Below are 25,996 nucleotides of genomic sequence, written 5' to 3'. Positions count from 1 at the left end.
CCTCTGTGTCCGTTCGAAGAAGTGCAGCAGCCATCAAGTGAAACAGAGCTGTGGGTGTACAGCCAAGGAAGATGCCAAGGATTTTCAGAGACTCAGCTGCAACAGGAGGAATTGTAAATATTGAAAAAGAGTAAGTACACCTGCATTCATTCTGCGTGCAAGAGGGGTTGTTGCTGAACCGAAGACCTTTCTTATATTCTAAAAATTGATGCCTTTGTTTGGGGTATCTTCATCTATCTAGTCCAGTCTAACATAGTCTGTTATTTGTGAATAGATCACACCAGATAAGTTACACTGATGATAAAAGCTCAACTCTTTCAAATACTAATCTTGGCATCTGGGTTTCTGGCTTTGTACACTGTGTAGATCTTAAGTATACTAAGATCTTAAGTATGAATTTTGGCTCGAGATCCAAAACACTCCAAGGATTGCCAAGAACTGAAAGGCTGGCTATATTGTGTAACCTAGACTCACCTGAAAGAATCAGACTGATGGCATCGTTTTTGGAGTTCAATTCCCAATTAATAAGAAGGTTTAACACCTAGTGATCAATCTTGATTGCCCTGAAATACACTGGGGAAAGAACTTGATCAAAACCAGTTAAAGCGACTGTTTCCACCTGTGTGGATAGTACAAGGGGATACAAAGTTACAGACCCTATTTCAGTCCCAAATTCCAGCCAGGAATTACAAGGGTTAGAAGAACACATCGGTGCCATCCCTTATGTCATAGCCCAGCATCACCGCTCTTCCTCCAGCCTCACTTCTCATTTATTTCCACTGGTTGCATTTTGCAGGAGACTTAGCTGCAGGCATGATCTCCTCCCTTTTCTTACAGCTCGATGGGAGTTGCCACAGTGGGCTGAAAATGTACTATTTACTTAGGGAAAGAATGGCATAGTGTCAGCTGTCATCTGGCATCTTAATCCAAGACACAATTAGTTGAGCACAGTCATATCCAGATGCTAATACTTGATGAAAGTAACACTGCAATAATTCACAAGTAGCTGAGGTGTGGCTTCCATGAGAAAGGCTTCTCATGAGACTCTGCACACACCTGCCTAGAAAATCCTCCTCAAACACTATTAAAAGACTCATCTATAAAAGCACAGGATTTCCCTCAGTCCTCGGGGACTTACACATCCCCAAAGATGAAGTGCGCTGTCAGGAAAACCTGTCACATCATTTTGGATGTCAGTCAGCACCTAAAAAGTTGGAGGGAAGGAGGTACCACCGTTTTAACCTATCACTCTGGAACATATTAACTCTAGCTAGATGCAAGAAGTGCTTGAAGAGGCTGCCTGCACAGAAAGCCAACTAAAATATTGCTAACTTAGTCCTGGGATTTATTCAGTTGTCTGAGTTTAAATCAGTTTTAGAAGCAACTCAAGTGAAAAGGATGCAAAACCTTTTCAACACTCCTAGTCTCATTTAAAGCTTGTTGAGCTTGAAACTGATTTAGCTTAACTCCACATCAAACTGGTGTTCACACAGGAGTCTATTTAACAGATGCATTTTTAAATAATATCTCACATTTCACAATTCCAACTCTTAACATAGACCTACAGGCAAAACAACCTGAAGGTCCATCTACCTTCACATTGTGCTAAAGGATTTCTGCCCTGACTCCAGTAAAAGGATGAAATGATAAATTTGTAAGAGGTTTCCACACTGCTGTAGAAATATTCATTTTTCTAGAACAGTCTCTTCAAAATAAAACAAAATTGAAACACACCTACTAACTGGATGTTTTTAGCTGCACATTACACTATGTTGAAGGAGCCAAATGTTCCCCTGTCACTCAACCCACTGCCAAAGACGTAAGTTGCTCTTTTTCTACTGTGGTTTGTAAAAAGAGGGGCTATCTTTTATCAGGTCAGATGTCATTGAGGAAAAAAAAGACAGATAAGCTTTTGGGCAGAAGCCCCTTCTTCAGGCCTGAAACAGCAGCAGTATTCTTGAAGGTGAAAAACAGCAGAGAATGACTTATATATTTCATTAGATTATGTAAGCAGGTAGACCATCTGAAAAAAAAAGGGCACTGATATCTGGAGCAAAGGAAGGAAGAGCAGGGGAGGAGATAAAACAGGAGCTCTTCTGGCACACACAAAGAAAGCAATGAGTAATTTACTGCCTGAGGATGGTGAGGGACTGGGAATTGTATCCTGTGCCCTGTTGTCTCTGTCAAGTCCAGGATCATTAGCAGCACTAAGCGTTTTAGGTCCCATGTTGTCTTTTGAAGGTATTTTAGCAATGTCCCCTAAGAATCAGGGTTCAAGTGAGGTCTGGATTTATTTCAACTGTGACGGGCTGCTGCAGAAAAGTATGTCCAAAGGGGGAAAAAAGGTCTAGGAATTACTGTCCTTCCGCCTTTCATCTCGACCCTGACTGCTGGGCTAAATCTCACTTATTCTTGGAAAAATATACGTGCCCCAAAAATTAACCACCCCTTTCACAAGTGCAGAAGTGGTGTCTCTGAACATACCTAACTTGATTTATGTGAGGGAGTAATAACAGAAAGAGTCTAATGGCTTCTTAATTATTTGCCCATTTGAAAAGCATCACTTATTTGGAGAAGGTGCAGCACTCAGTACAGCAAATGAATGTCCATGTCCCAGTGTCACTGCCTTTGTAAGGGGTCTGCAGCCCCTTAGCAGTGTGTGAGCAGGGCTCACATTGTGGCAGTCTGTCCAGATGATGGAGATCAGGAGGAGGAGGCAGCAGCTGGAGGTGGCCAGGACAGCAGACACACACAGGCTGCCTATGGAGGTGACACCCGAGCGCTGGTGAGACACAGGCAGCAGCGCTTCCCCAGAGTGTCTGGGAAAGACTGGGAGCGCTTCTCCTTGGAAAGTGTGTATTTGTAGGGATAGCTACCATTTCGGAAGAGTTTGTGATGGAAAGCTAGAACTTGATTTCACTTAGGAAGACTGTAAAATGCCTTCTCAAACGGGTTAGATGTGAGGTTTTTTCCTTCCTTCTGCATTTCAGAGAAAGTTGCAGGGATAAGCTGTGAGCAATCTCTCTCTCTCCCTGGTATGCAGAGAGATAACATGTTTGCAGACATGTACAAGGCCTCCTCGGGCCAGAGAGGGTGGGGGAGGAGAGAGAAAAGATACAAAAAGCCTTGGAGAAGGCGGGGCATTGCCTTTTTCCCTGGGGGCTGGTATGTGCAACATCGTTAAGAAGTGGTCCTTGCATCTGAAATAAACCTTTTTTTAATCCTTCCACTGCCTTGGCATTCTTGTTTTACTTTACAGTATTTATGAGCATGCCTATGTAAAATGGGAAACTAGTTTGGAATATGGGGGTACAAAGATGTTTTATAATACCACAGAAAGAAAAGAGAGTAATTCTCTCCCTGGAAAAAAAATTGAGGAAAAAGAGCGGATGCATAGATATGCCCAAAAGCTGTTTCCCTCTTGCACCAACTGGCAGAAAGAAAATGTAAATGTGATCGGCCCAGCTCAGTGACTGTGTAATAAGAAATGGGCCAGGGATGAGACATCCCAGAAACATCACAAGAAGCTAGACAAAAAGAAAACTGTTACTGAGAGGTTAAAAGATTAGAAGAAAGAGGAAAATTGGTGTTGAAGCCCATGAAATGCAAGGACAGGTGATGAGGGAGAGGCACCAGCCCTGCTCTGGCGCGGGGCAGGACTGGCTGCTCTCCGGAGTTCCCTGCCAGCCCTGACCCCTTCTGACTTTGGAAGGATGAAACCCTCTTTCCCATTTTGCAAGTTGAATATGAGTCAGCAGTGCCCTGGCAGCCAGGAGGGCCAACCATGTCCTGGGGGGCATCAGGCAAAGTATCGCCAGCCGGTTGAGGGAGGGGATTGTCTGCTCTGCTCTGCTCTCTACTGGGGCAGTCTCACCTTTAGTATTATGTGCAGTTTTGGGCACTGCAATGTAAGAAAGATATTAGGCTGTTAGAGAGGGTCCAAAAGAGGGCAATGAGGATGGCAAAGGGCCTTGAGGGGAAGCCGTATGAGGAGTGGCTGAGGTCACTTGGTCTGTTCAGCCTGGAGGAGACTGAGGGGAGACCTCATTGCAGCCTACAACTTCCTCATGAGGGGAAGAGGAGGGGTAAGCACTGAGCTCTTCTCTGTGGTGACCAGTGACAGGACCCGAGGGAATGGCCTCCCTCAGGGGAGGTTTAGGTTGGACATTAGAAAAAGGGTTCTTCACCCAGAGGGTAGTTGGGCACTGGAACAGGCTCCTCAGGGAAGTGGTCACAGCATCAAGCTTGAGACTTCAAGAAGCATTTGGACGATGATCACAGGCACATGGTGGGATTCTTGGGGATGGTCCTGTGCAGGGCTAAGGGTTGGACTCCGATGATCCTGATGGGTCCCTTCCAACTTAGCATATTCTGTAATTCTATGATTTTTTGCGATGAGGTCTCACAGAGCTCCCCTGCCCTCCTTGGCACACCCTGCCAGGCACGGCACCCCTTTTTGGAAGGGTCCTCACCTGCTCCGCCACCGCAAGACGCGGCGAAGGATTCGGAGCTCCCCTGGGCGGCACCGAAGCAGAGGTGGGGAATTCCACACCAGCCTCCTCTGTGGAGCGGAGGCGCTGCGGAGGAGCGGGCGAGCTGGATGTCGCGGAGTTCTCCTGGCCGGCGCTGCGGGAGCGCTCGGGGCCGTGTCCCCCTCCCAGGGCGGTCCCGGGAGCGGCCGCGCGGGGGCGCCGCCCGCGGAGGGGGCGGGGCCATGCGCAGTGCGCGTGCGCGGTGACGCGCGGGGCCGTGCCCGCTATATGAGCCCCAGCAGGCGCTGACTCGGCCTTTTCCGCCCCGCTCCCGCCCCGCGCCCGGGTCGCTGCGCTGAGACCCCGCGCCCCCGCCGCCCCCCGCCGCCGCCATGATCATCTACCGGGACTGCATCAGCCGTAAGGGCGCGGGGGGGGCGGGAGGGGCGCGGCGCGGCCGGGAGCGACGGCCGGGCGGGTGCGCGGCGTGGGGGGGGGAGAGCGGGCCGGGCCCAGGCGCCGGGCCTGGCGGTGCCGCCGCGCATGTGCGATGCGGGGCCAGGCGGGGGGGGCGCGGGGGCGGGAGCGGGGCGGGCGGGGGCGCGGGCAGGCGGGGGCTGACCCTGTGTGTGCATGTCTGCGTGTCCCCGCAGAGGACGAGATGTTCTCGGACATCTACAAGATCCGGGAGGTGGCGGACGGCCTGTGCCTGGAAGTGGAGGGGAAGGTGAGTGCCCGCCCGCCCCGACGGAGGGAGGAAGGGAGGGAGCGGGGCAGGGATGCTGCGGTGACTCAGGGCCGGTGGGGAGTGGGGGTGACGTCCCTGCGAGGGGCCCGAGGGAGGGGTGACCCACCGCGGCCCGGTGCCTGTGCCGGGGCAAGGCTGGCTGCTACCCCGCGTGGTGCCTGAGAGAGCCCGGGTCAACCGGGCTGGAGTGTAATGAAACCTGGGTCAGGCACCAGGAGAGGCACCCGGCATGGCAGTTACGGAATCATAGAATGGGTTGGGTTGGAAAGGACGTTAAGGACCATGTAGTTCCACCCCCCTGCCATGGGCAGGGACACCTTTTGCTCGACCAGGTTGCTCAAAGCCCCATCCAACCTGGCCTTGAACACTTCTGGGGATGGGGCATTCATAGCTTCTGTGGGCAACCTGTATCAGTGCCTTAGCACCCTCACAGTAAAGAATTTCTTCCTAGTGTCTAATCTAAACCTGTCTTTCAATTTGAACCTGTTCCCCCTTTTCCTGTCACTGGGAAATTAGTGCTTTGGCTGCAGTCAGGTTCCTTGCACTGATCTGTGGCTCTGGAGTAATGTCCTGCTCTCAAGTCGTAGGTGTGTAAGAGTGGTAGCATTAAGGTTTTTTGCAGAGCCGTTAAGTTTTTTGATGTCTCTAAATCCAGATGGTCACCAGGACAGAGGGTCAAATTGATGACTCTCTAATTGGTGGCAATGCCTCTGCTGAAGGTCCAGAGGGAGATGGAACAGAAGCCACGGTCATAACTGGTGTTGATATAGTAATTAACCACCACCTTCAGGAGACCAGCTTCACAAAAGAATCCTACAAGAAGTACATCAAGGATTACATGAAAGCGTAAGTGTTGATAGGCTTTTCCTTTGAATGGGATTGCAGAGTTTTTGCGTGATTGAGATTTTGAAAACAGCATTGGACATATTCCTAGTAGGTGTTAGTTCTGATACAGGTGTGAAACTGGCTGTAAACTTCAGCAATGTCTGAATACTTGGCAGAACTGGAGCTCCAGAGATTGATGCTGGAATATCTATGTTTATCTTGGCTGAGGTAGAGGACCTGATCACATGCTTTAGATCTAGTTTGTAACCATGCTGTTTTCTTCTGTATTTTTTTTTTAATGCCAAACCTTCCTGTGGATGGGAGTGAGGTGGTAAAGAAAAGCTTTCTGAAGCTTTTCTAAGTTGGCAAATATCTAAAAAATGTGTGTGAATGGGACTTTTTGCTAATTCAAGATGTACTTTCTGTTGATCTCTGTTCAGTGGATTGCTACTAAAGGTGAAAACGCTTTGTGACACTGATAGAAAGTACTCTTGGTGCTGTGGAAATGACTTGCTGATTTTTGTCTACCACTAGCCTAGAAGTAAAATGACCCTGATATGAGTGGCAGGCACTGTTCTGCTATTTCACTAGCAAAATTAAATTAAAATTTGGGGGCTTTGAAAGGGATTGGGGGGAAAGCAAAATTAAAGTTTGATAGTAACTGTTTCTGCGATGATGTGACTTTACACAGTGAAGTTAAAGTAGAACATGTTTTCAGAGTTTTGATATTTTTTTTTTCCCCCTTCCAGAATCAAAGCCAGACTTGAGGAACACAAGCCAGAGAGAGTAAAGCCTTTCATGACAGGGGCTGCAGAACAAATCAAACACATCCTTGCCAACTTCAAAAACTACCAGGTAACTTGTGTCTCCTTACTGTAGTATTGCAGTGTTACAAGCTGGTTCACCTACTGAACTGGCTTGTTGAGAATTTTGAGTTCTCCTGTTGTGAGGATGTCTAACTTGCTCTTCTCTGAGACTTAGGGAGGAGAAACAGCAAAAGGGTGTTAGGTGTTTGGGGATCTCATTTCAGCTCATAGTGCTTGTAGTTAGCTGTGTTTGTTGTCATTGTGGTTTAGGGATTGTGGAGTTAAAAGACTTGAAATGTGGATCACTTTGGCCCTTGCTGAGTCTTACACTGTTCATAGCAGTGTGGTAAAATTATAGAATCACAGAATGGTTTGAGTTGGAAAGGATCATCTAATTCCAGTCACCATGTAGGGACACCTTTCCCTAGACTAGGTTGCTCATAACCCCATCCAACCTGCCCTTGAACATTTCCAGGGATGGGGCATCCACAGCTTCTCTGGACAACCTGGGTCTATGCCTCCCACCTTATACTTAAGAATTTCTTTGTAATATTTAATCTAAATTTGCCCTCTTTCAGTTTAAAGCCATTCTCCCTTGTCCTATTGCAATGTGGCTTTGTAAAAAGTCCCTCTCCAGACTTTCTGTAGCCCCCTTTAGGGTACTGGAATGCTGCTCTAAAGTCTGCCTGGAACCTTCTCTTCTCCAGGCTGAACAACCCCAGTTCTGTTAGCCTGTCTTCACAGGAGTGGTGCTCCAGCCTTCATCTTTGTGGCTGTCCTGGACTTGCTCCAACAAGTCCCCATCCTTCTTGGGATTCCAGCTCCAGAGCTGGATGCAGCACTCCAGGTGGGGTCTCACCAGAGCAGAGGGGCAGAATCACTTCCCTCAACCTGCTAGCCATGCTCCTTTTGGTGCAGCCCAGGATACAGTTGAATTCCTGGGCTGTAAGCGCATATTGCTGGATCATGTTGAGCTTTCTGTCAGCAGTACCCCAGGTCTTTCTCCTCAGAGCTTCTGTCAGTCCATTCTCTGCCCAGCCTGTGTTTGTGCTCAGGTTTGCCCTGACCCAGGTGTACAACCTTGCACTTGGCATTGTTGAACTTGATGAGGTTCCTATGAGCTCACCTCTCAAGCCTGTTCCTTTGGATTGCATCCTTTCCCTCCTGTGGTACTGAAATGGGCAAGCTGTGGAGAGTAAAATCCCTGCAGCTGGTCAGGGAGACTTTTAACCTGAACTTGGTGACTTTGTATTGTTCTTGTATAAAAATGCATTTTCTCCTGGTAATGGCTGATTAAATGTCTCAGTAACACATTGCTTTGAAGTTCTTTGTAGGAGAGAACATGAATCCAGATGGTATGGTGGCTCTCCTGGACTTCCGTGAGGATGGTGTAACCCCATATATGATTTTCTTTAAGGACGGCTTAGAAATCGAGAAGTGTGTAAGTACTGCTCTGAATTGGGTGAATGTGCCTAACTACGTGATGAGCTCCTTCAGTGCAGCACTTGTTCTCTCTTATCCCTGTGTAAGTTGAACCGTAGCTGTCAGTTTAAAAACTTAGAAGTCTGTGTAAGTACAGCCTATTTGGTGCTTCGTGTTATGCAAAGTGCCTGAAACTTCCCTTGAATGCTATTAACTTGTACTAAACGGGGGGATGTAGTGTCACAGCAGTGATTCATGGTGACTTAATGGCTAAGGAATGCAGAAGGAATTGTCCTGGCAAGATGCGTGTAATTGGGAATAGTTTTAAACTATTAGATGAAAGACAATGTGCTCTGAAATGAAGCAGTTGTAGTTCAGATCCCTCTGGTGGGGTTTAATTGTGCACTGCTTTGCGTGGTCACGTTCCATCTTCTTTCACTTAATCTGATGCCTGTATTTTTTTATGCAAGAACTGTCAGTTTAAATGTTGCCCTAAATTTTGGAACACAGTAATACTTGACCAAGTATTTAACCATATTCTCTCTGGAATCTCCAGCTTACCTGAGCTCAAGACAGCTCCTGTGGTCTGCTTTAACTACTCTATATTGGAATGTGGTTGCAACAAAACAGTATTTGGATCCCAACACTCATTTCTTTTGCTTATTGGGAGAGTTGTGGAATTAAGTGCCGTGTGGGATCACCAGTTGCTTTGCCCAGTCATTGTGGACTTATGAAGTCTGTTAATAGCCAGCTAAATTTATCTGTAAAGCCTCTTAAAAACTTTCTGGTATGCAAATCATGTAAAGATGAGCCAGCTTGTAGTGTGGAGCAGTAGGCAAACTAAGGAATGCTTTTATTGGCCAAAACAGACCTGGCACCTCCTGCAGCCTGATGGGATGGTGATGCCTGTCCTGGACCCTAGAACAGGCCAGACCTGGAAGGCACATCCTTGGGAGCAGGAGCTTGTGTGCATCTTCTCTACAGGGGCACACCTTTTGGATGTGCAATTTGGGTAGCCTATGTCTGCTTCAAGATGGAGCAAAAGAATATCGACGGGGTATTCCAGTTTTAAGAGAGTAGATTGTATGCTTTGGTACTTGTTTAGGAAAGGGTATGAATGAGTATTCTGTCCAACTTGCTCAGCAGCTGATTGGTGCTAGGTGCTCTGTATGACTGTAAAAGTGATCAGCATCCTCTGATAGACCATGGGCACTTTTCCTGTTGCTCTCTGGTTTGCACTAAGATGCAAAAACAATTTCCTTGCGCTTTCTGCCTGCCTGACTGTGGCAGCCCAGATTGAATTAGGGAAAACACAAGTTGTAGGAATTTACTGTGACTGTCGTGACCCTTGAGCTAACACTTGCTACTCTTGTTTCAGTAACAAATCAAACAGTATGGTTTTGGATCACTTGTCTTCATAGCTGGCTGCTGTTTCTTCTTCATCGGCACACCACCAGGAATCGGCAATGTCTAACAACTGGACTGATGTCATCTTGAGCTTTATTCACTTATTTTGACCCTGATTTGGAGTGGAGGCATTGTTTTGAAAAACGAAAAAAACATCTATCATGTAGGTTGTCTAAAATAAAACTCATTTAAACCCATTCTAGGTAATGTCTTTTGGTCTGATGTGTTTCTTGAGGTGACTCACAGGAGAGGTCACGCCAGGGATTTGGTACTGTCAGTAGCATAGCCTGGTGCTAGTGTGCTACAACTGGACTGTTTCCAGACAGATTTCACAGTTTGCCTGTGGCTCTGGAGTGCAAGAGAAGTCAATAAGGCAAAGTCCAAGAAATGTCATAATGGAGTGAACCACCTTCATCTTTCATGATTGCACAGACTTATCTCTGGAAAAAAAAAAAAAAAGAAAAAATAATAAAATCCCAGAACGGAATATGTGCTATTCAAACTGAGTGCTGGCTGAACTTCTTTGTCAGACAAGAATACTGGAGTTTGTCCTCAGTTCTGGTATGGCTCCACTATCAAGGTAGGAGGATGACTGGAGGGAGCAGGAGTCTTAACACCAGCACTCTCTGAGTCTAGGTACTGGGAACGTTGTGGGGAGAGGGTGAAATGACTAGGTTTTCCAAAACAGCCTGGCCGTGGTACTGGTTCCTTTGTATTTGACAGCTGTTGAAGGGACCATGTTAACTGGAGCTCTGCTGAGTTGCAGGATTTGAGGGGTTTCTGTATTTGACCTGGAGAGAGCTGTTGGAATGGCCTAGTGTAGACTTCCTCCAAACCAGATGCATCTCTGTGCTTGAGACCTGAGTGCTTATAAAATACTGTTCCTGCTGTGTTCCTTCTTAGGAAATGCATCTGTTTGACAGACCTGGAGCAAACGGCCGTTGCTTCTCTGGTTCTTTCTGAGATGCAACAGTAACAGGTTCCTTGCGCTTTCTACCTGTCCAACCCTGTGGCAGTTTAGATTGAATAAAGGAACACAAATGCCTTCATAGCCCCAGCTGTCACTGCTGACTGCGTGCCTGACCAGGGATGTTGCCTTGGACTGCAAATGATTAACTTTTTTCCTACTGCAGCAATGGCAGAGGCATAGGAGGTTAAGGTGCCTGAAAGGGGAGGGCATAGCCCACTCACCAGCTGTGAGTTTTTGCATCTTCGCTATCTTGTGTCAGTTTTTGGCCCCTGGTACTGCAGGGTGGAGGTACATTTCTGCAGAGGTGAGATAGATGTGGCAGCAGGCTGGGAGGAGTGAGAGACTGGAGGAGGGAGTGGAGTGTGCCCTAGTTATCTCTGAGGTTCCTGTCTGGTTAAATAAACCCTATTTTAGTTCTGTGGGAACTTAATTTTTTTTTTTTTTTTTTAGCTTTCCCAAGAAAGGATCTTGGGCCAGCTGAGCTTCTGGATGAGGTACAATTATGCTGTAACCTGCCTTCACCCAATGGGGCTGAAAGGCAGGGAGGCAGGTTCAAAGCCTAGATAAAATCACTGGGTTGTCTCTTGCTTTCCTTGCAGAGGATTTGTTTAATGGGACCAGGTGAGGATGTTATCTTACCTTTCCTGTTGCATCTTTGTTAAAAACTGGGAGGATTAAAGGAAAGGGAGAGGAAACAGGTGCTTAGTTGAGCTGAAGTTAGTGTGGGCAGGGCAGTGCTGGTATGGCTGTGCAGCCCCTAATAGCCCGGGCTCCCATTTCCAGTGAATCATAAGTTTAAAACTGTGAGGGGCTGACATGTGGGAGTGGAAATGGCTCCTCCCCCTTCCTGGCTCATTATACCGAGGCTGGGAGCCCTGGGCACCACCCCGGAGCAAATTGCTACGTGGCACCTGTGTACAGCTGAGGTGCTGCTTTAAAGCAGGTGCTTCAAACCATGATGAGCACGGCCTTGCTGTTTGGTTGAATGGCAAATTGTGTGTCATCCTATCTGTCCTCCAGGCTAATTGGGGTATTTAATTGGTGTGGGCAAACATACCTAACTAGAGGGTTCTGTGCTCCAAGAAGTCTTGTGTGCTTTTCTGCACAGCAGAGCCTCTGATGGAAAGTGTCCTCCCAGCCTGCTGTAAGGAAGTGTCAGTTCAAAGGCTGTGGAGATGAAGGACTTGGTTATGTTTGTTTTCTTCAGTGAGCTGCAAGAGGAGTGGTTTTGCTGCTTGTTGCACTTGCTGCACTTCTCAAAAATGTATTGCTGCCTTCAGTTTCTCAGGGAAAAGGGCAAGTCCTGCTGTTCTGTGGTGTCAAGTCTGTCAATCATCCGGGAGAAGAGGTTAAACTACAATCAGTGGCAGGGAAGGATCATGGCCATGACAAGTAGCTGTGGCAGTAACAAGCAGCTGTCACAGCCACAGTGCTGTGGTAGCTGCTTGCTGTGGAGCCTGGGTGAGGGAGGGTTGGGAGTCACTACATCCTGGTAAGTGGGAGGTCCGTGGCCAGTAAATGCACTTGTCAACAGTCTGTGACGCAACTCTGAGTTGGAAAGGAAATCAGTGTATTTCCTCATAACCCAGTTCCTCTTCTGACCCATCTTCATTTCAAGCAGCTGTTTCCTGGGGCTGAAAAGCTGAGGTGATTTGGGAAGACAAAGCTTCATACTTCACACAACAGCCTTGGAGTTATTTGATTGCTAAAAATCCCCAATGATTACAAATTACCCTGGTGCTGCTTAAACGCAAGCCTGAACTGAAGGACAGCTTTAAAACCTATGCCTGTCTTGTTTTAAAATGTGCTTATCAGGGTTGTATCTTTCATTCCTGGAAAGATTTTCAGTGGCTGGAAGGGCTGTGGAACTGGGAAGGATCCAAATAGCTTTTTCCCCTGTGCCTCATGGAGCACGTTAAGCAGTTAGGTAGAAACCTTTCTCCTGCTGGCTCACGTCTCCTGCACCCACTATGAGCTGGATGCTGACAGGGGAACAAAGGCTGATTGCTTATGAAGAGGGGAAAAAAACCTCGCCTTTTTACTTTCATGGTTTTGTGGTGCTTGGTTAAGGGAGTGATGTCTTGGGGCTGGAGGAAGCAGCTGCTCTGCTTGGCATGTGTCCCACCTTTTGCCCTCCCACCCCACTGTTCCCCCTCACTGCCTGCTTTTGTCTCACAGTTGTTCTGTCCCATCTGGGTCTTACCCCATCTACAAATCCACTCTCTTTGCCCTCTGAAAGCAAAGAAAAACTCCCATTTCCCATGAGGCAGTAACAATGATGTTAATAACTGAATGCTGCTGCAGCAGCTTGTTTCTCCTTGGCTGCCTGCTTTGAGGAGAAAAGTGTGCAGCAGACCTGGGGATGTTCATGCAGTGGAAGGAATATCTGGGTGTGTGGAAGAGGCACTGGTGGCCCCATTGCCCCTTCTTGGGTACCCAGCTGAGCCAGCCCCACTCCATCCCTTGGCTTTGCCCACTCAGCATGGGCTGGGGGTGGATGCTAAAGCCTAAGTGGGTGATGGTCCTGGAGCTTTGTGCAGCCCTCAGTTGAGAACAAGGATGGAGAACCTGCAAAAGGGAAATTTTAACTGAAAGTAAGTAGGAAACATGGGTTTCTTTGGTTTGGGGGGCTTTTTTTGTGGAATTTTTTTTTAAATTGGTTTAGCTCATGGCCAGGAGGGAATTAACATAAGCTTAGAACATGATTGTTGTCAGAGAAATAAAATTGGACTAATTTTTTTAAAAATGGGTAAGAAAAAAATTAAAAAGCTGTAATTTGCTTTTTTTCCCTTAGCAAGTTTCTGGCTGTTGTCAGCCTGCTGCAGTCCTGGCAGTGTTTTCAGTGACAGCCCTTTAGGGAGGATGCTTTTATTTAAGAGCAATAGTATCTGTGTCAAGATAGTTCTGCTTTCTCACACGCTGCTGCTGGCTTGGACCAGGTAAGACACCTCCCTCTGCTCCTGTGAACCTCCATCTATGCTTCAGCTCTGTAGCCACTTCTCTGGCTTGTGGCCAGGGAATTAAAAGCTGGGATGTTTAGCCCTGGCTCAGCCAGCCATGAAATCTCTTTTGCTGCTAGCCCACAGTGGGAGAGCAGCAGTTTAACACTGTATTCATTTAGCTCAGAGAAAAATGTCTTGGTGGGACGAGAAAAAAGCCCCTAACCAAGCCTGAAAGTTTTTTGCCATGAACAGTACAAAATCCACTGCCAAGAGCATGCCAATAGCCGTGCTGGTTTGCAGTCTCTGTGTGTTGGCCGCCTTTTGGTTGAAGCTGCAGCTGGAAGCTGTTGTGCAAAGATCGCAGCCAAGTGGCTGTGGCCAGGGCTGGTGGCCTGAGAGAGCTTTTTTTTGGGTGCCAGCAAATGCTGGCAGCCCTGCAAGTGTGTTCTGCAGGAATGCACAGGATGCTGTTGAGGATGGGCATAGCTGCTTGGTGTTTTGATCCATTAGAGCTGCATTCATCGCCTTCCACTTCAGCAGAAAGGAGCCAAACACCCTTGGAGGCCTTTTTAAGACTATTTTGGTTGTGTGATGCTAACCTTGCCAGAGGCAGCAGCTGGATGGTGATAAAAATGCTGAGCAATTGTTCCTCTGCGGGCCTCCCTTTATCTTGGGAGCTAACAGCAGGGATTCACCTCCCCATTTCTGTGGCCAGCAGCATCAGGAAGAAGCACTACTGGCACTTTGGAGAGCAGCCCACTTTCTTCCTATCCTCAGCTAGGTGCTGGCATGCTGGAAGCCCTGCCAAAGCGTGCAGCCGTTTATTTTTTTTTTTTTTGATACGGAATGTCCATAAAAGTAGATGCCCAGAAAGGTTTTAAAGATTAGCTTCTCAAAATCTTTGTTACAGACTAGTTGAGAAACAGCCCTGTAAAGCTGGATGTTCCCTCCCTGCTCACCATGGATGCTTAGCCAGCAAAACCCCACTTGCTATCGGAATAGTCTGGTTCAAGGGCTGAGATCTACCTCCTCTACATGAGCCAGGCCCCTCCAGTCAAGGCAGGGAGGGATGATTCGCTGCCCCTGCAGCTGAGTGGTTTCTGTAGGCTGCAGTCATAGAACTGCCTGCAGCTGCTGGTGCTTCCTCACACTGCCCACAGAAAGGGGTTTCATGGAGTCAGGGCAGCCCTTCTCACATCGGCTTCAGATGCCCTAGCCCGGCAGCTGCTTCCTGGCAGCATGTGACACACCTGTTGTGGTTGGCCTAAGAGTGCTTTAACTCCCATAAACCACTTGATTTTTAAGCCAAACGAGCAATATAGCAGCTGCCCACAAGTAGAAAGGTTTCCTGTTCATGGCCACCTCACTGCAGGAAAGACATGCAAAGGGAAAATCTTGTGGCTGGGGGGTTCTTGGGCTGGTGGACCCTGTGTGGTTACAGCCCTTGCTGCTGGCAGCTTCTCTCATTGCTGGAGTATAAATAGCTTCTTCCGAAGGCTGGGCTTGGCCAGGTGGCAGAGGGAAGCTTTTTGGGAATCCATGCTGTGGTTTATGTGAGTCTCCCATAGACTGCTCGAAACAGCTGGGCAGGGGTATGCATAGGCCCAGAAGGCTTAGGAAGGACTCTCCATGATTTTGTTCATTGCTTTTAATCATTTTAATTTGCCCTTATCTGTTCCTCTGGTGCTCAGTACTTGGTCATCTGTCTCACAGCTGCTGAAAACCTTCCCTGCTTCCTGGAGGCGCTTGGGTACCATCTCAAGAACGAGCTCCAGAGGTAAAACCAGTTAATGGAGTAGAGAGGAAAAGAAACTATCATTCTCTTCCTTTCAAGATTGACAACAAACTACTGCAGCTTCTCCTGTTTATTTGCCTGTAGTTGCAAACATACTGCCTGCAAAAGCCTAAACACCATCAGGAGCAGAAAGCCCTCTTGGGGGTGCATTCCTTCTCCAAGGAATACATTTTGGCTGAGGTACTCATAAGACTAGCCCCAAGCAGTTCCTTGTGCTGAGGTTTGCTGAGCTGGACAGGAAAATGGGGTCTCCATTGTAAAGTCCTTGACTGTCACTTATAACACAAGCCCTAGGTATAGTTACCCGAAGGGAGGCTCAGTGGCGTTCATTGACCCTTCTGGCTTAAAGGTGCCTTTTTTATCTTTTTGTGTTGGAATTTGTCATCTTTGTGTGAATAATTAAATACTCCCTGAGAAAGGCTGACCCCGCAGCCTGGTAGCCACACATAGCCTTGATTAGGAGAGCCAAGAAAGAGTCTTCTAGTCCTGCCATTGGTATGAGAAAAGGGGCAGGTTGTACCCAGCCACAGCTCTTTAAAAAGCTCAAGATACAGAGCTGTCTTTCAGATGAGCCTGGAGCCATGGCTCGGCTCTTATACTGCATTAGTGAGAAAAACAATTTGTTAGGAGTCCAGAAAAACAGTGACTAATGAAAATGCCATCCTGGCGGCAGGGACATGTGAATGTGGGTGGGCATAGCTGACATGCAAGAGGTATGTTCAGCTGGAGCCAACTCTAAGCAGCTGGTGAAAGCAATATGTAGGTAACTCAAAGTATGGACAACTTTTAGTGAGCATCCACTGGGATCACAGCAGCTAGTGAGCTCTGATCCCACTCCAAGCCCTGTGCCAAAGATGTGGCATCAGCACCAGGTCTTGTAGCCATATAACTTTCTGCCGGCTCAAAACTAATGTGTTTTCCACTCCAATTCCTCATGCAACCCTGCTGCCCACCAGGCTGTCCCACCAGCAGCTTCCTGGCTGGCTACAGGCAGGGCAGCAGAGGATGAGGCAGGCAGAGCTGTGGGCAGGCACGGAACGGAACACAGGAGCACTGGGACCAGCCCGTCCCATTCTGGGTTTGAATCCATGCCTTTCCTGGTTTACAGTGGCAGCCTCCAGTCATGCGTCTTCTTGCCCACTCCCAGCCCCCTGGCATGGGGGTGTCTCTAATGGAGTAGCTGCATTACCATCACCTCCTGTCTGCTCAGGTCCATGCTAGTAACTGGCTGGGTTTACTGAGTATGAAATGTCCAGTGACTCAAACTAGTCATTTGGGAGAAGTAATGCTTGAGAGTGGACATGTTTTTAATCTCATTTTAATCAGACCTGAACACCTACAAGCCTCCTCCTCTCTTCTGGCAGATGGCAATCCTGGTAACAGCACTTGCATAAGGTCCTCTTGCAGAACTAATGCACTCCTACCAGGCAGGAGCCAGCAGAGTCCTTGAATGCATGGCACATTCTTCATGCTCTGCATCAGCATATCTGTGGGCTCATTGATCCCTTCTCTCATGCTACTTGGATTTTGTGGCAGCTTTTGGGGCTAAAATTCCAATTGCACCCTAGCAAGCCAGAAAGCCTTCAAAATCATGCAGGAAGGAGGTAAAAAAGTGCTTCACAAGCTGACTGGCTTCTGGACTGTCCATTGGTTATCTTTTCTTAGTTTACCCTGGCATAGCATTTCGTAGTTCCATTTTTTAAATGGTGTTTCCTCACTGTCCTGTTCCTCATTTTTTTTAACTGGTGCTATTATACAGAAGGCTGCAAGCAAACCAGTGCACCTTGGCATTCCTCAACCTTTCTGTTGCTCATCAGTTGAAAACTCCACTGCTTGTTTACTTCTAGCACTCTCCACGTTTTTAATGATACTCATAAAAAACCCCCAGTCTTTTGTAAAAACCATAAATCCCATAAAAAGCTCCGTACACTTCCCATTACACCTGAATAGAGCTTATCTACCCTGTCCAAGGCATTCTACAGATCAATAAAATACCTCCTTTACTTCAATCATCTGGTATTTTACACTGACTGATTATGTCCTTCTCAATTGAAGTCTAACTGTGAAACAGCTCATAATACCAAAAATAAAGCAGATCCAAACCACTTTCCTGCTAAGCTAATCCTGCCGTGGATCCCACTAAAGGTAACCATTGCCCTCTGAAACAGCACAGTCATTTTTACCTGTGACAATGAATTACACTACTCCTAAATCAGGACCGCATGGCATTCCCCTGCATGGTTTTAAAGGACCACGTGAGGAGCAACACAAAGGAAAAGCTGATCTAGACTTGCTAGGTACTTCAGCTGCTAAAACAGGACACAAATCGAACAGAGGAGCCCAGCTCATGAAAAACAAGAGCTCTCATCCTACATGTCAGTGAACACAAGCCCACTGAGGACTCAAACAGCCCAATGAGGACAGCAATGTGTGCAGGCTCTGGCTATTGCTGGAGAGCACATCATGTACCACAGCAAGACACAAAGGCTGACTTCCTGAGTTCCTCAGCATCCTCAGATGTCTCCTGCAACTGTTAGCAAGCTGGGTCCTGCTTGTAGAGCCCAAGGAGACACAAGTCGATGGCAGTATTTATGAAAGCACACACATATCTCTGGAATGTGATCTGCTCTTCAAAACTCTCAGCAGACTACCTCCTAGGAACTGAACACTTCACACCACAGGAAGCTGAGCACCAGCAGGAAGTGTATCTGTACAGAGATAACTACACAACTCTAGAAAAAATAAATGAGTAAAATTGGGGTCAGAGTTTTACAAGCCTCCAAAGGCATTTGACACCCCTGCAAGCCTTTCATTGCTTCTAAGTGGACCAATAGTGGGATGTTTGCTTTTCACACAGATCTCGTTTCAGTAGAGTGGGTAGAAATGATGCACAGTCTGAAGGACCTGAGGGATTATGAAAGTTGTGCTACCAAACCTCACCTGCTTCACTTACAGGTATACTAATAAGGTTTTTTCCAGCGTGTTCTTTGCTCTTTCTTTAACATAAAAGCTTTGAGAATATAATTAAATAGTTCCCTCCCAAAAGGATGCTGAACAGACAACCCTTGCAATATGCATTTCAAAAATGGGGGAACAGAGACACAGACAAATTCACCAATCTTTCCCAAAGCACAGAGGAATCCAATGGCACAGCCTGCAATAAAACCCCCTTGGTTTGAAAACACCCTTCAGACCTACGCCACCTAAATCACATTGTTCAGTCAATAATGTAGAACATTGCGTGGTACAAATTAAAATAATGTTTTATTGATATGCTTGAACAAAACATAGGTATCAGCATAAAAAGAAAACAAAAAATATAACTACTCCTTGCTGTACCTAACAGGCATTTCAATTTTTTCTTAGTAATCGCCTTGAGGGGACTGTCCTTGTCCCACTGACCTGTGTGTCAAACAGCCTTTGCTTTACGGGTTTTTAACTATTGATTTGTTCCCACGGAGTCTGAGGACTGTGATGAGCACCACGGTTGTGGCTGTTTTTCCTAAAGCCTGATCCTAATAGGAGCATCATGTCCATTCCACCCAAACACTGCACAAAGGGTTGTGTACCCTTGCAGCCTTCCAGATGAAGCCCTAGCAGATCCCAGCAGAACCGAGGGTATTAACCTGGTTATACTGGAATGCAAAACCACAAAGTCCTGGGTTCCTCTAGGACACGTTTTCCTTCAGAGTCATTGAGGCTTGGAAAAGCCACAAAGCTACAAAGAAAAAGTAAGTTCAGAGCTCAAAAGATTTCTAGTAAAGATAAATCTAATACAAGTTTATTCTATAAACATTTTTTTCCTGTCAAAAGACAACCCACTTATAGAAACATACAAGAAATATTCCTTGGGAAAAGAGCTACCAGAAAATTACAAAGTATCAGCTGCTTTAATTTATCTTTATCCTTGCATAATGGCACTGTGCTCAGTCCTGCCTGTAAATCCACCACAGTTCCCTCAGTGCAATAACTGTAATTCTCTCTTGGTTTGAAATTTTTTTTGTTAATCACTCTTTTCTTCTCCTTGGTAGTGTCTGTATTCTGGCTTCAGCTCCCATGTGTTTTTGTGGGTCCCCTTCACATTGTAGATGCCTATTTCTCTCAAAATTTCTTTCAAGTATATCTGAAAGAAAACAAAAATTCATGTTATACAGGCAGGCAATTGCCAGGGTTCCTACATATCTGCTCAATTGCATTCACCCAGTTCACAAGGCGTGGACAGCAAGGCTGGTTGATTGGCGCTGGCAATAACGGCTCTGCCATGGACTTCAACCTTCAGGCTCCAACAGGGATCAGAGCAGCCTGGGTGTAACACCTGGTGCAAGGCCCCAGGGATGCAGCAGGGAGCACCCGAGCCCCAGGGATGATGGCTCCCACGCAGTCCCCTGTGAGAGGCAAGTACTAGCAAGATGGAAGCTCCATGGGCTGCCAAAATGAAGCTCCCAGAACCTCCTGAGAAGCTGATGCTGAGGTTATCTCACACATCCTCCTGCTGGAATTCCTCCACTTGAGCTAAAAGCTCTTGATCTTTCTTCTTGCTTTATTCAGACTATCAAAGCCCCAAGCTGTTGGCTTAAAGGCTTTAAGCATTTTATTATGGCCTCACTTTTAGAGGAGAACTGAGTAGATGTCAGAAGATTTTCTAATACATTATTTAGACTTAGAAGAGAAAGGAAAAAACCCAAAACAAGTACAGTTATGATACCAGCGGAATAACCTTTGAGAAAACACAGCTCACTAATATTGCCCTGTTTTACTCTTTATAATAAACACCAGCAATTTTCTTAAGAGCCATTTTCTTGCTTGTTTGTTTAAATATTAATTGGGACTGATGTGAATGGATTGCCATGGCAACCACAGACCACAGTTTAAGAATCCTCACATTAAATTCATAATTGCTTTAGTTTGAACAATTTAATCTTCTTGGAGTGCATATATTGTACTGGAGTTATTGGAACCCATGTATTTTCTGCATCTACAGTTCCACTAAGCGCAAATATCAATATACTCTAACTCATTAAAACCAGCAAATATTTGTTGAGGACATAGAAAAAGAAATGCTGATGGCCCAGTCTGTTCCTTACAATCTTCTTCCTTTTGCTAAATGGAAAAGGTGGGAAATACACAAATAAAAACTATGTTCTCAGTCAGAAAAAAAAAAATGTCTCTTTTAGAGAAACCAATCGTTACTTTCTAGGTACACATCAAAAATATACAAAGTAAAATAAAAATCCAGATCCCACACTAATGATGACACTTCGTGTGGACTCATCTAGCAAAATTATTCTTAAAAACCTATCTCAAAGCAACGAGAGGTGTTGGTCTCACAAGTAAGAAATGTGATCGTAGCAGACTGCATATAAGAACTAGTTTCTTAGGGTCTTCTCCTGGAGCGGAGTGGCTGGACACAGGAGCTGTGAGCAGAGAGTTTATTTTGCACTGCCAGGATGGTTCCTTGGCCTTCGAGGGCGCAGGATGCCAACCCCAGCAGGTGGCAGCAGCAGATCGCTGTACATCCCTTCGCACACCTTTCCGCATCTTGCCTATTGCAGAGATGCCGTCATTATTCCAGAGTCAGGTACGCAGGACAAATGCGCTCACTACAACAGCAATCAGTGCACAAATGTTTTTGTAGGACGACACTCTCTTTGTGCCACGCACTTTTTTGAAGGTGCTGAAAGCAGCTGAGAAAGAGATTTCTACATGGGTTATGGGTAGATGTGTAAAGCTGCATATCCACTGCCTTGATTGCAATCCCTGTGCAGGCACACAAGGTAGCTTTCAGTAGTACGACTGACAGAGACTTCAAAACATGGCAGAGAGGGTGGAAGGAACTCTTGGATGCAAGGTTAAATTCTGCTCTAGACCACATGAACAGAGAATTGGGGAAAAAATCCTATAATTGCACTTAGTCTCACGAAGTACATCCATACGCATTTCCTGGGCTGACAGGTCTGTATCTGGGAAGCCAGGTCACAAGGCGTGACGGTGCTGCTGGGTTCAGGCAGTGCAAAACCACTGTGGCTGCACGTTCCAAAGCTCCTGGTGCTCACTCACTCAAAACTGCCCACCCAGCTATATGAGGGTTACTTTTAATTTCAGCTAGTTTTCAGACCTAACTCCCCAGGCAGTTCTGCTTCTCTCAGGGCAAAACTTCCAAGAGTTTTGATTCAACAGCGTAACAAAATGGAACAAAACCAACCCAAACTGAACAGCAAGTGCCACAAGTAGCGGAACTTCAAGCTGGAAGCAATGAAACTGCAGCAACTGATGATTTGCCATCTCTGGTGCAGGGGAGAACCAGGCAGCAGTGGCTTTAGAGAGGGTAGCTAAGAACATTAGCCCCCCAAAAAATCACTGTACGTGCACAGATAACAGTGAACTGCTGGAGCTTTTATAGACAATTACAAATTGTCTTACTTGAAAGCAAGTGTCTTGATGAGGGGAGTTCAAGGGACGTTAGGATTTTTCCTGCAGGATCAGTTCTCCTAGAAACCAGGACTATCCATCTGGGTCTTCACTGCACCAGGCTGGCCTATACATCATGAAACATACTACTCTGACACCATACCATCGAGAGAAACTCCACACTTCCTCCACTAATGCCAAATACTGGGGACCACAATTTTTTTCTCAGAAAGGGATTCAGTATGCTTATATACATAGAATTCTAACACAGAAGCTCATTTGTACGTGATCTGTTTGTACATTCAAGGCATCCCCTGCTCTGTTCCACCTTCCCTCTTGATTTTTTTTCATAGAAAGTGAAATGTTATTAAAGAATCATGGGATAAAAATTACTGAGGAGTGAAATTTCAAGCTCTGAAAATCCTTCTGAAACCTCGAGGGGAAAACAAACCCCACTGTGTTTAGGACAACCATTACTTCAAGCTAAAATGTAATTTTTTAAAAAGACAGCTCATCTTAGACCACTGGTTCCATACTGGTTCCATTCTTCACAAACATTTGATTGCTCACGGAAAATTGTATTATGTTCCCAACCATGCAGCCCAAATCTAGAACTACTGTAGTATTTCCAGGGAGCACTCAGTACTTACATCTGGGTAGGTGGCAATAGATTTGCCTACTAGTGCAAATCGTTATTTTTCATTAAAATGGAAAACAAATAAACCCAGGTTACCATAATATTTGTATTCAGAACAGACTTGCTTTGTGATTTTATGATCACAAATAAAATTGGCAGCAATTTCCTGTGTAACATGCAACATATTCTGTAGCAAGGGTTTAATTTACTATTTATATTTACCAATATGTAAGAAAAATACCCCTACTTATTTGTAACTTCAAGTTCTCTAGTGTTTTAAGTGGGAATTGTGGATGACTATTGCTAGCTGATGTCATGCTAGATGGGATAAATCTGCACCTATGTACATTCAAAGTGATCAAGACAGTGATTGTTACACCTCTCTATCAAAAAAAAACCCAACCAAAACCAGAAAACCACAAAACAAACAAACAAACACACTTAAAATTTTCTTGCCACTTCCTCCATATCTTCCTCCTATTCCTTCCTCCTTCTCATTTCCCATGATCCACACACCTTCTCTGCCACACAGATAAAGAATTGACTCGTGAGATACATGAATGGAATGGAAGACACAAATATGTTACTCAACTAGTTTCTTTCAAGGTACTAGAATACAGTGAACCTACATGGGTTTGAGTTGGGTAACATCTTTGTGCAGCTTCTAACTATATTGTGCACCTTATGCCAATGCTCTGACACAGGTATACTTAATTCTAAACATGAAGTGAGCAAAACTAGTAAGCATCTTTATTTCCCCCCCCTTTTTTTTACATAGGAGTATTTTTTCCATAATCCAGATGTTGCTGTTCTTTCTTCTGCTTTAGCTCTTGTGACATTGTTGCTTCATTTAGACTCAAAATTAAGTCCCTTTAAGTTTTTTGAAATCTGCAGCTGGGTTGAGGATAGATATTTAAGTTGGCAGTGAAAAACATCAAAAACACCAAAGATACTTCACGTGTCATCATCTCCCTCCGCATCCCAACTGGTTGGGAAAGCTTGAACAGGGGAAGAAGGGAAAGAACTGGAAAGTTAGGATAAACAGATGAAGAGGCTGGCAGACACTGCAAGACAACAAAACCACCACATAAGCAGATGCCTTTGTGCTTTTCCTTTTTGTGTATCAAAACAATGTTTAAAAAAACCCCAAAATAAATCCTAAATATCAACCACCTAAACTCTTATCCTAAAAATTATTCTATTTGTAAAAGGAAATCCAGTGCTTTTGGGAACATTGACATGATGCCTGAGCTGGATAATGCCTGCATTTAATACTAATTCCATGAAACACAGTTTTCTAGACCCACAGAAAAAGAGTAACCCCTGTTGCTCTGCTAAGATAACTTAGCACTGTCCTACAATAACAAACTTAAAACTGATGAATTCAGTCCATCGTGAAACATATTTAGAGAGCTGTTTCAAAGGCATATAATATATACTAAACTATTTTCTGGATAAGTAAAATATACACAATAGTAACTACTGAAAATGGTTGTATTTACAAGACTCCTAGTACATACCACGGGCTGTTTGGTTATGTCCACCAGGTCTTTAATGTTGTAATACTGATGTTTCTCAAAGGCTGAGAAAAGCATGTCCAACACTTGTTGTTTATCAGCTCGAGCTCGTTTTCCATCTTCTTTCTTCTTCTTCTCATATTCAATCTGTTACAAAACACATTTTGAAGACATTCATATGTGATGCTCTGTAATTCTCAGTGGTGAACATCAAGATATAAAAAACCTCTTCTATTTAATAAAACACTGTTTAATGACTCAGTGGTTTTCATCTGGAAAATTTTCTTTTGAAGATTCAAATGTTCTTTTATGAACATAAACTAAGCACTTTGTCCTCAGCACAATTAAGCTTTTCAGATATGTATTTCTGCTTTAACCAGAAAAAAACTGCAGAAACAGAGCCTGCATGGTGTTCCCAAACCTAGAGGAAAAATTAATAATAGGACAGGAATCCAAACTGAGATGGAATTCTCCATCCACCTCTGTTAATATCAGCTTCTGAAGTATAACGACAAATGTCAAACAACTTACAAATTGCCATACTTGGGAAAATTCACAGACCAACATGGTCTGCATCTGCAATCATAACAACCCAAAGGATGCTCAGACAGGCCTTGGACACTGCCTTATCTGCTCCAGAAACAGCACTCAAGGCATCCACCCTGTTAATATACAGTCTTCAGCAATGGAAGACATGGTTTGAGGATGCAGATGGTTTCTCTTCAGGACAAATCCCAGTAGTATACCCAAAGTTACAACAGTTACACCCAAAAACATAAACCTTCTAAGCAGGGAGAGGCCCCTTGTTGCCACACATCATACTACTTCAAATTGCATATTAAAAATTACTTAACCATTATAATCTGCACAAGATGACCATGTATTTTTGCAGAAACTTTTATCACTTCCAAAAATACTTCCTCTGATTCATCATTAAAAGCATGATTTGCACAGACCAGCACACCCCAAACAAACCCCAATCACCACAGAGCACCAACCACAACACCTGCCAGCATATCACCCCATCCACCCCCAATACCACCCTCGATAACAGAAAACCACCAAGCTCCTCAGAACCAACAAAAGTGATGCAGAAGGTAATGTAACTCATGTAATCATCAAGTGCTTTCAGGCAAACTGCGTGGGTGAATCCATAGCGGCACAATGTACAGCAGAAAAGATTCATGTGATCCATGAGGGACACATGCCTGGCTGTAAGCTAGGATAATTTTGTATGCGAGTCATTCCGCTTCTGATGTCTCAAACCTGATCCTCAAAAGGAAGGCCTTTGGATAAAAAGCCTAGAAATGAAAATTCACAGTTCTACTGGATACTAAAAATCTTATTTTTAAGAAAAGAGATTGGTTTTATGGCACAATTTATTTTTTTTCCTATGTTTCCTTGCCAGCTAACTCCCTCCTAGTCTCAGAGTGAAAATAGCCTGTCTCTTGGTAGATATCCCAAAGCAGGTTAAGACTATTACCACCTTTGCCATAGCTCACAGATCTCCAGCCAGCCAAATATCTTTCAAATCCTGAAACAGATGTAACTGAATGCAGAGCAACTGTTCCCAACCTATAGCTTGAAGTCTGTTTCTTCTGCTTTAAACCTAAAAGGGGCTTGCACAACCAAATACTTGTCTGCTTTTCTAACTGCATATTAGTGTTATAAAAGCTACAATCTAATCACACAAACCCACCACACAATTGATTTTTATCCACTAATACAGGTTTGTGTAATTATTTAACTCTTTAGCTTCTGCATTTAAAGAAGAACAAATCTTTAAAACAGTAATAGCTTTGCAACAATAGCAAACTGTAGCATCAAGTAAACCAACTTCACAGTACATCATCTTGCTTGTCATGATCTACAGCAGAACTGCTACACCACAGACACTAGAGTAGGAACGTAAACCTAGCACACTGGCCTTCCTATAAACCATAGTACGTCAAAACATTCGTTTCTGAACTCCAAGAGAAAATTATTAGGAGCTTCTGTTGACCTTGAAAAGGTCGAAATGGCAAGCTTTGGAGGTCCTGTTGTAGAT

General features: G+C 45.2%; 2 protein-coding genes across 2 annotated transcripts in view; one reads left to right on the top strand and one right to left on the bottom strand.

Annotated features, from left to right (window-relative positions):
* The first annotated feature begins 4,720 nt into the window (after window positions 1-4,720).
* Window positions 4,721-9,884, top strand: TPT1 (tumor protein, translationally-controlled 1). Its single transcript, XM_017815042.1, has 6 exons — window positions 4,721-4,892; window positions 5,126-5,199; window positions 5,876-6,066; window positions 6,795-6,900; window positions 8,176-8,292; window positions 9,652-9,884. Exons 1-6 carry the CDS (start codon window positions 4,865-4,867, stop codon window positions 9,652-9,654), a joined length of 519 nt encoding a protein of 172 aa, XP_017670531.1. The 5' UTR covers window positions 4,721-4,864; the 3' UTR covers window positions 9,655-9,884.
* An 8,748-nt stretch (window positions 9,885-18,632) lies between these two features.
* GTF2F2 (general transcription factor IIF subunit 2) overlaps window positions 18,633-25,996 on the bottom strand; it is an 87,443-nt gene continuing 80,079 nt past the window's right edge. Inside the window, exons 8-9 of the mRNA XM_017815107.1 lie at window positions 23,953-24,096; window positions 18,633-19,510 (exon numbers count right to left, since the gene is read on the bottom strand). Coding sequence (XP_017670596.1) covers window positions 19,391-19,510; window positions 23,953-24,096 — 264 coding nt within the window. The 3' untranslated portion in view covers window positions 18,633-19,390. The remainder of the gene's footprint in view (window positions 19,511-23,952; window positions 24,097-25,996) is intronic.

The sequence above is a fragment of the Lepidothrix coronata genome, unplaced genomic scaffold, assembly GCF_001604755.1.
Source record: "Lepidothrix coronata isolate B3197 unplaced genomic scaffold, Lepidothrix_coronata-1.0 Scaffold48, whole genome shotgun sequence".
Lineage (NCBI taxonomy): Eukaryota > Metazoa > Chordata > Aves > Passeriformes > Pipridae > Lepidothrix > Lepidothrix coronata.
This window is presented reverse-complemented; position numbering and strand designations above follow the sequence as displayed.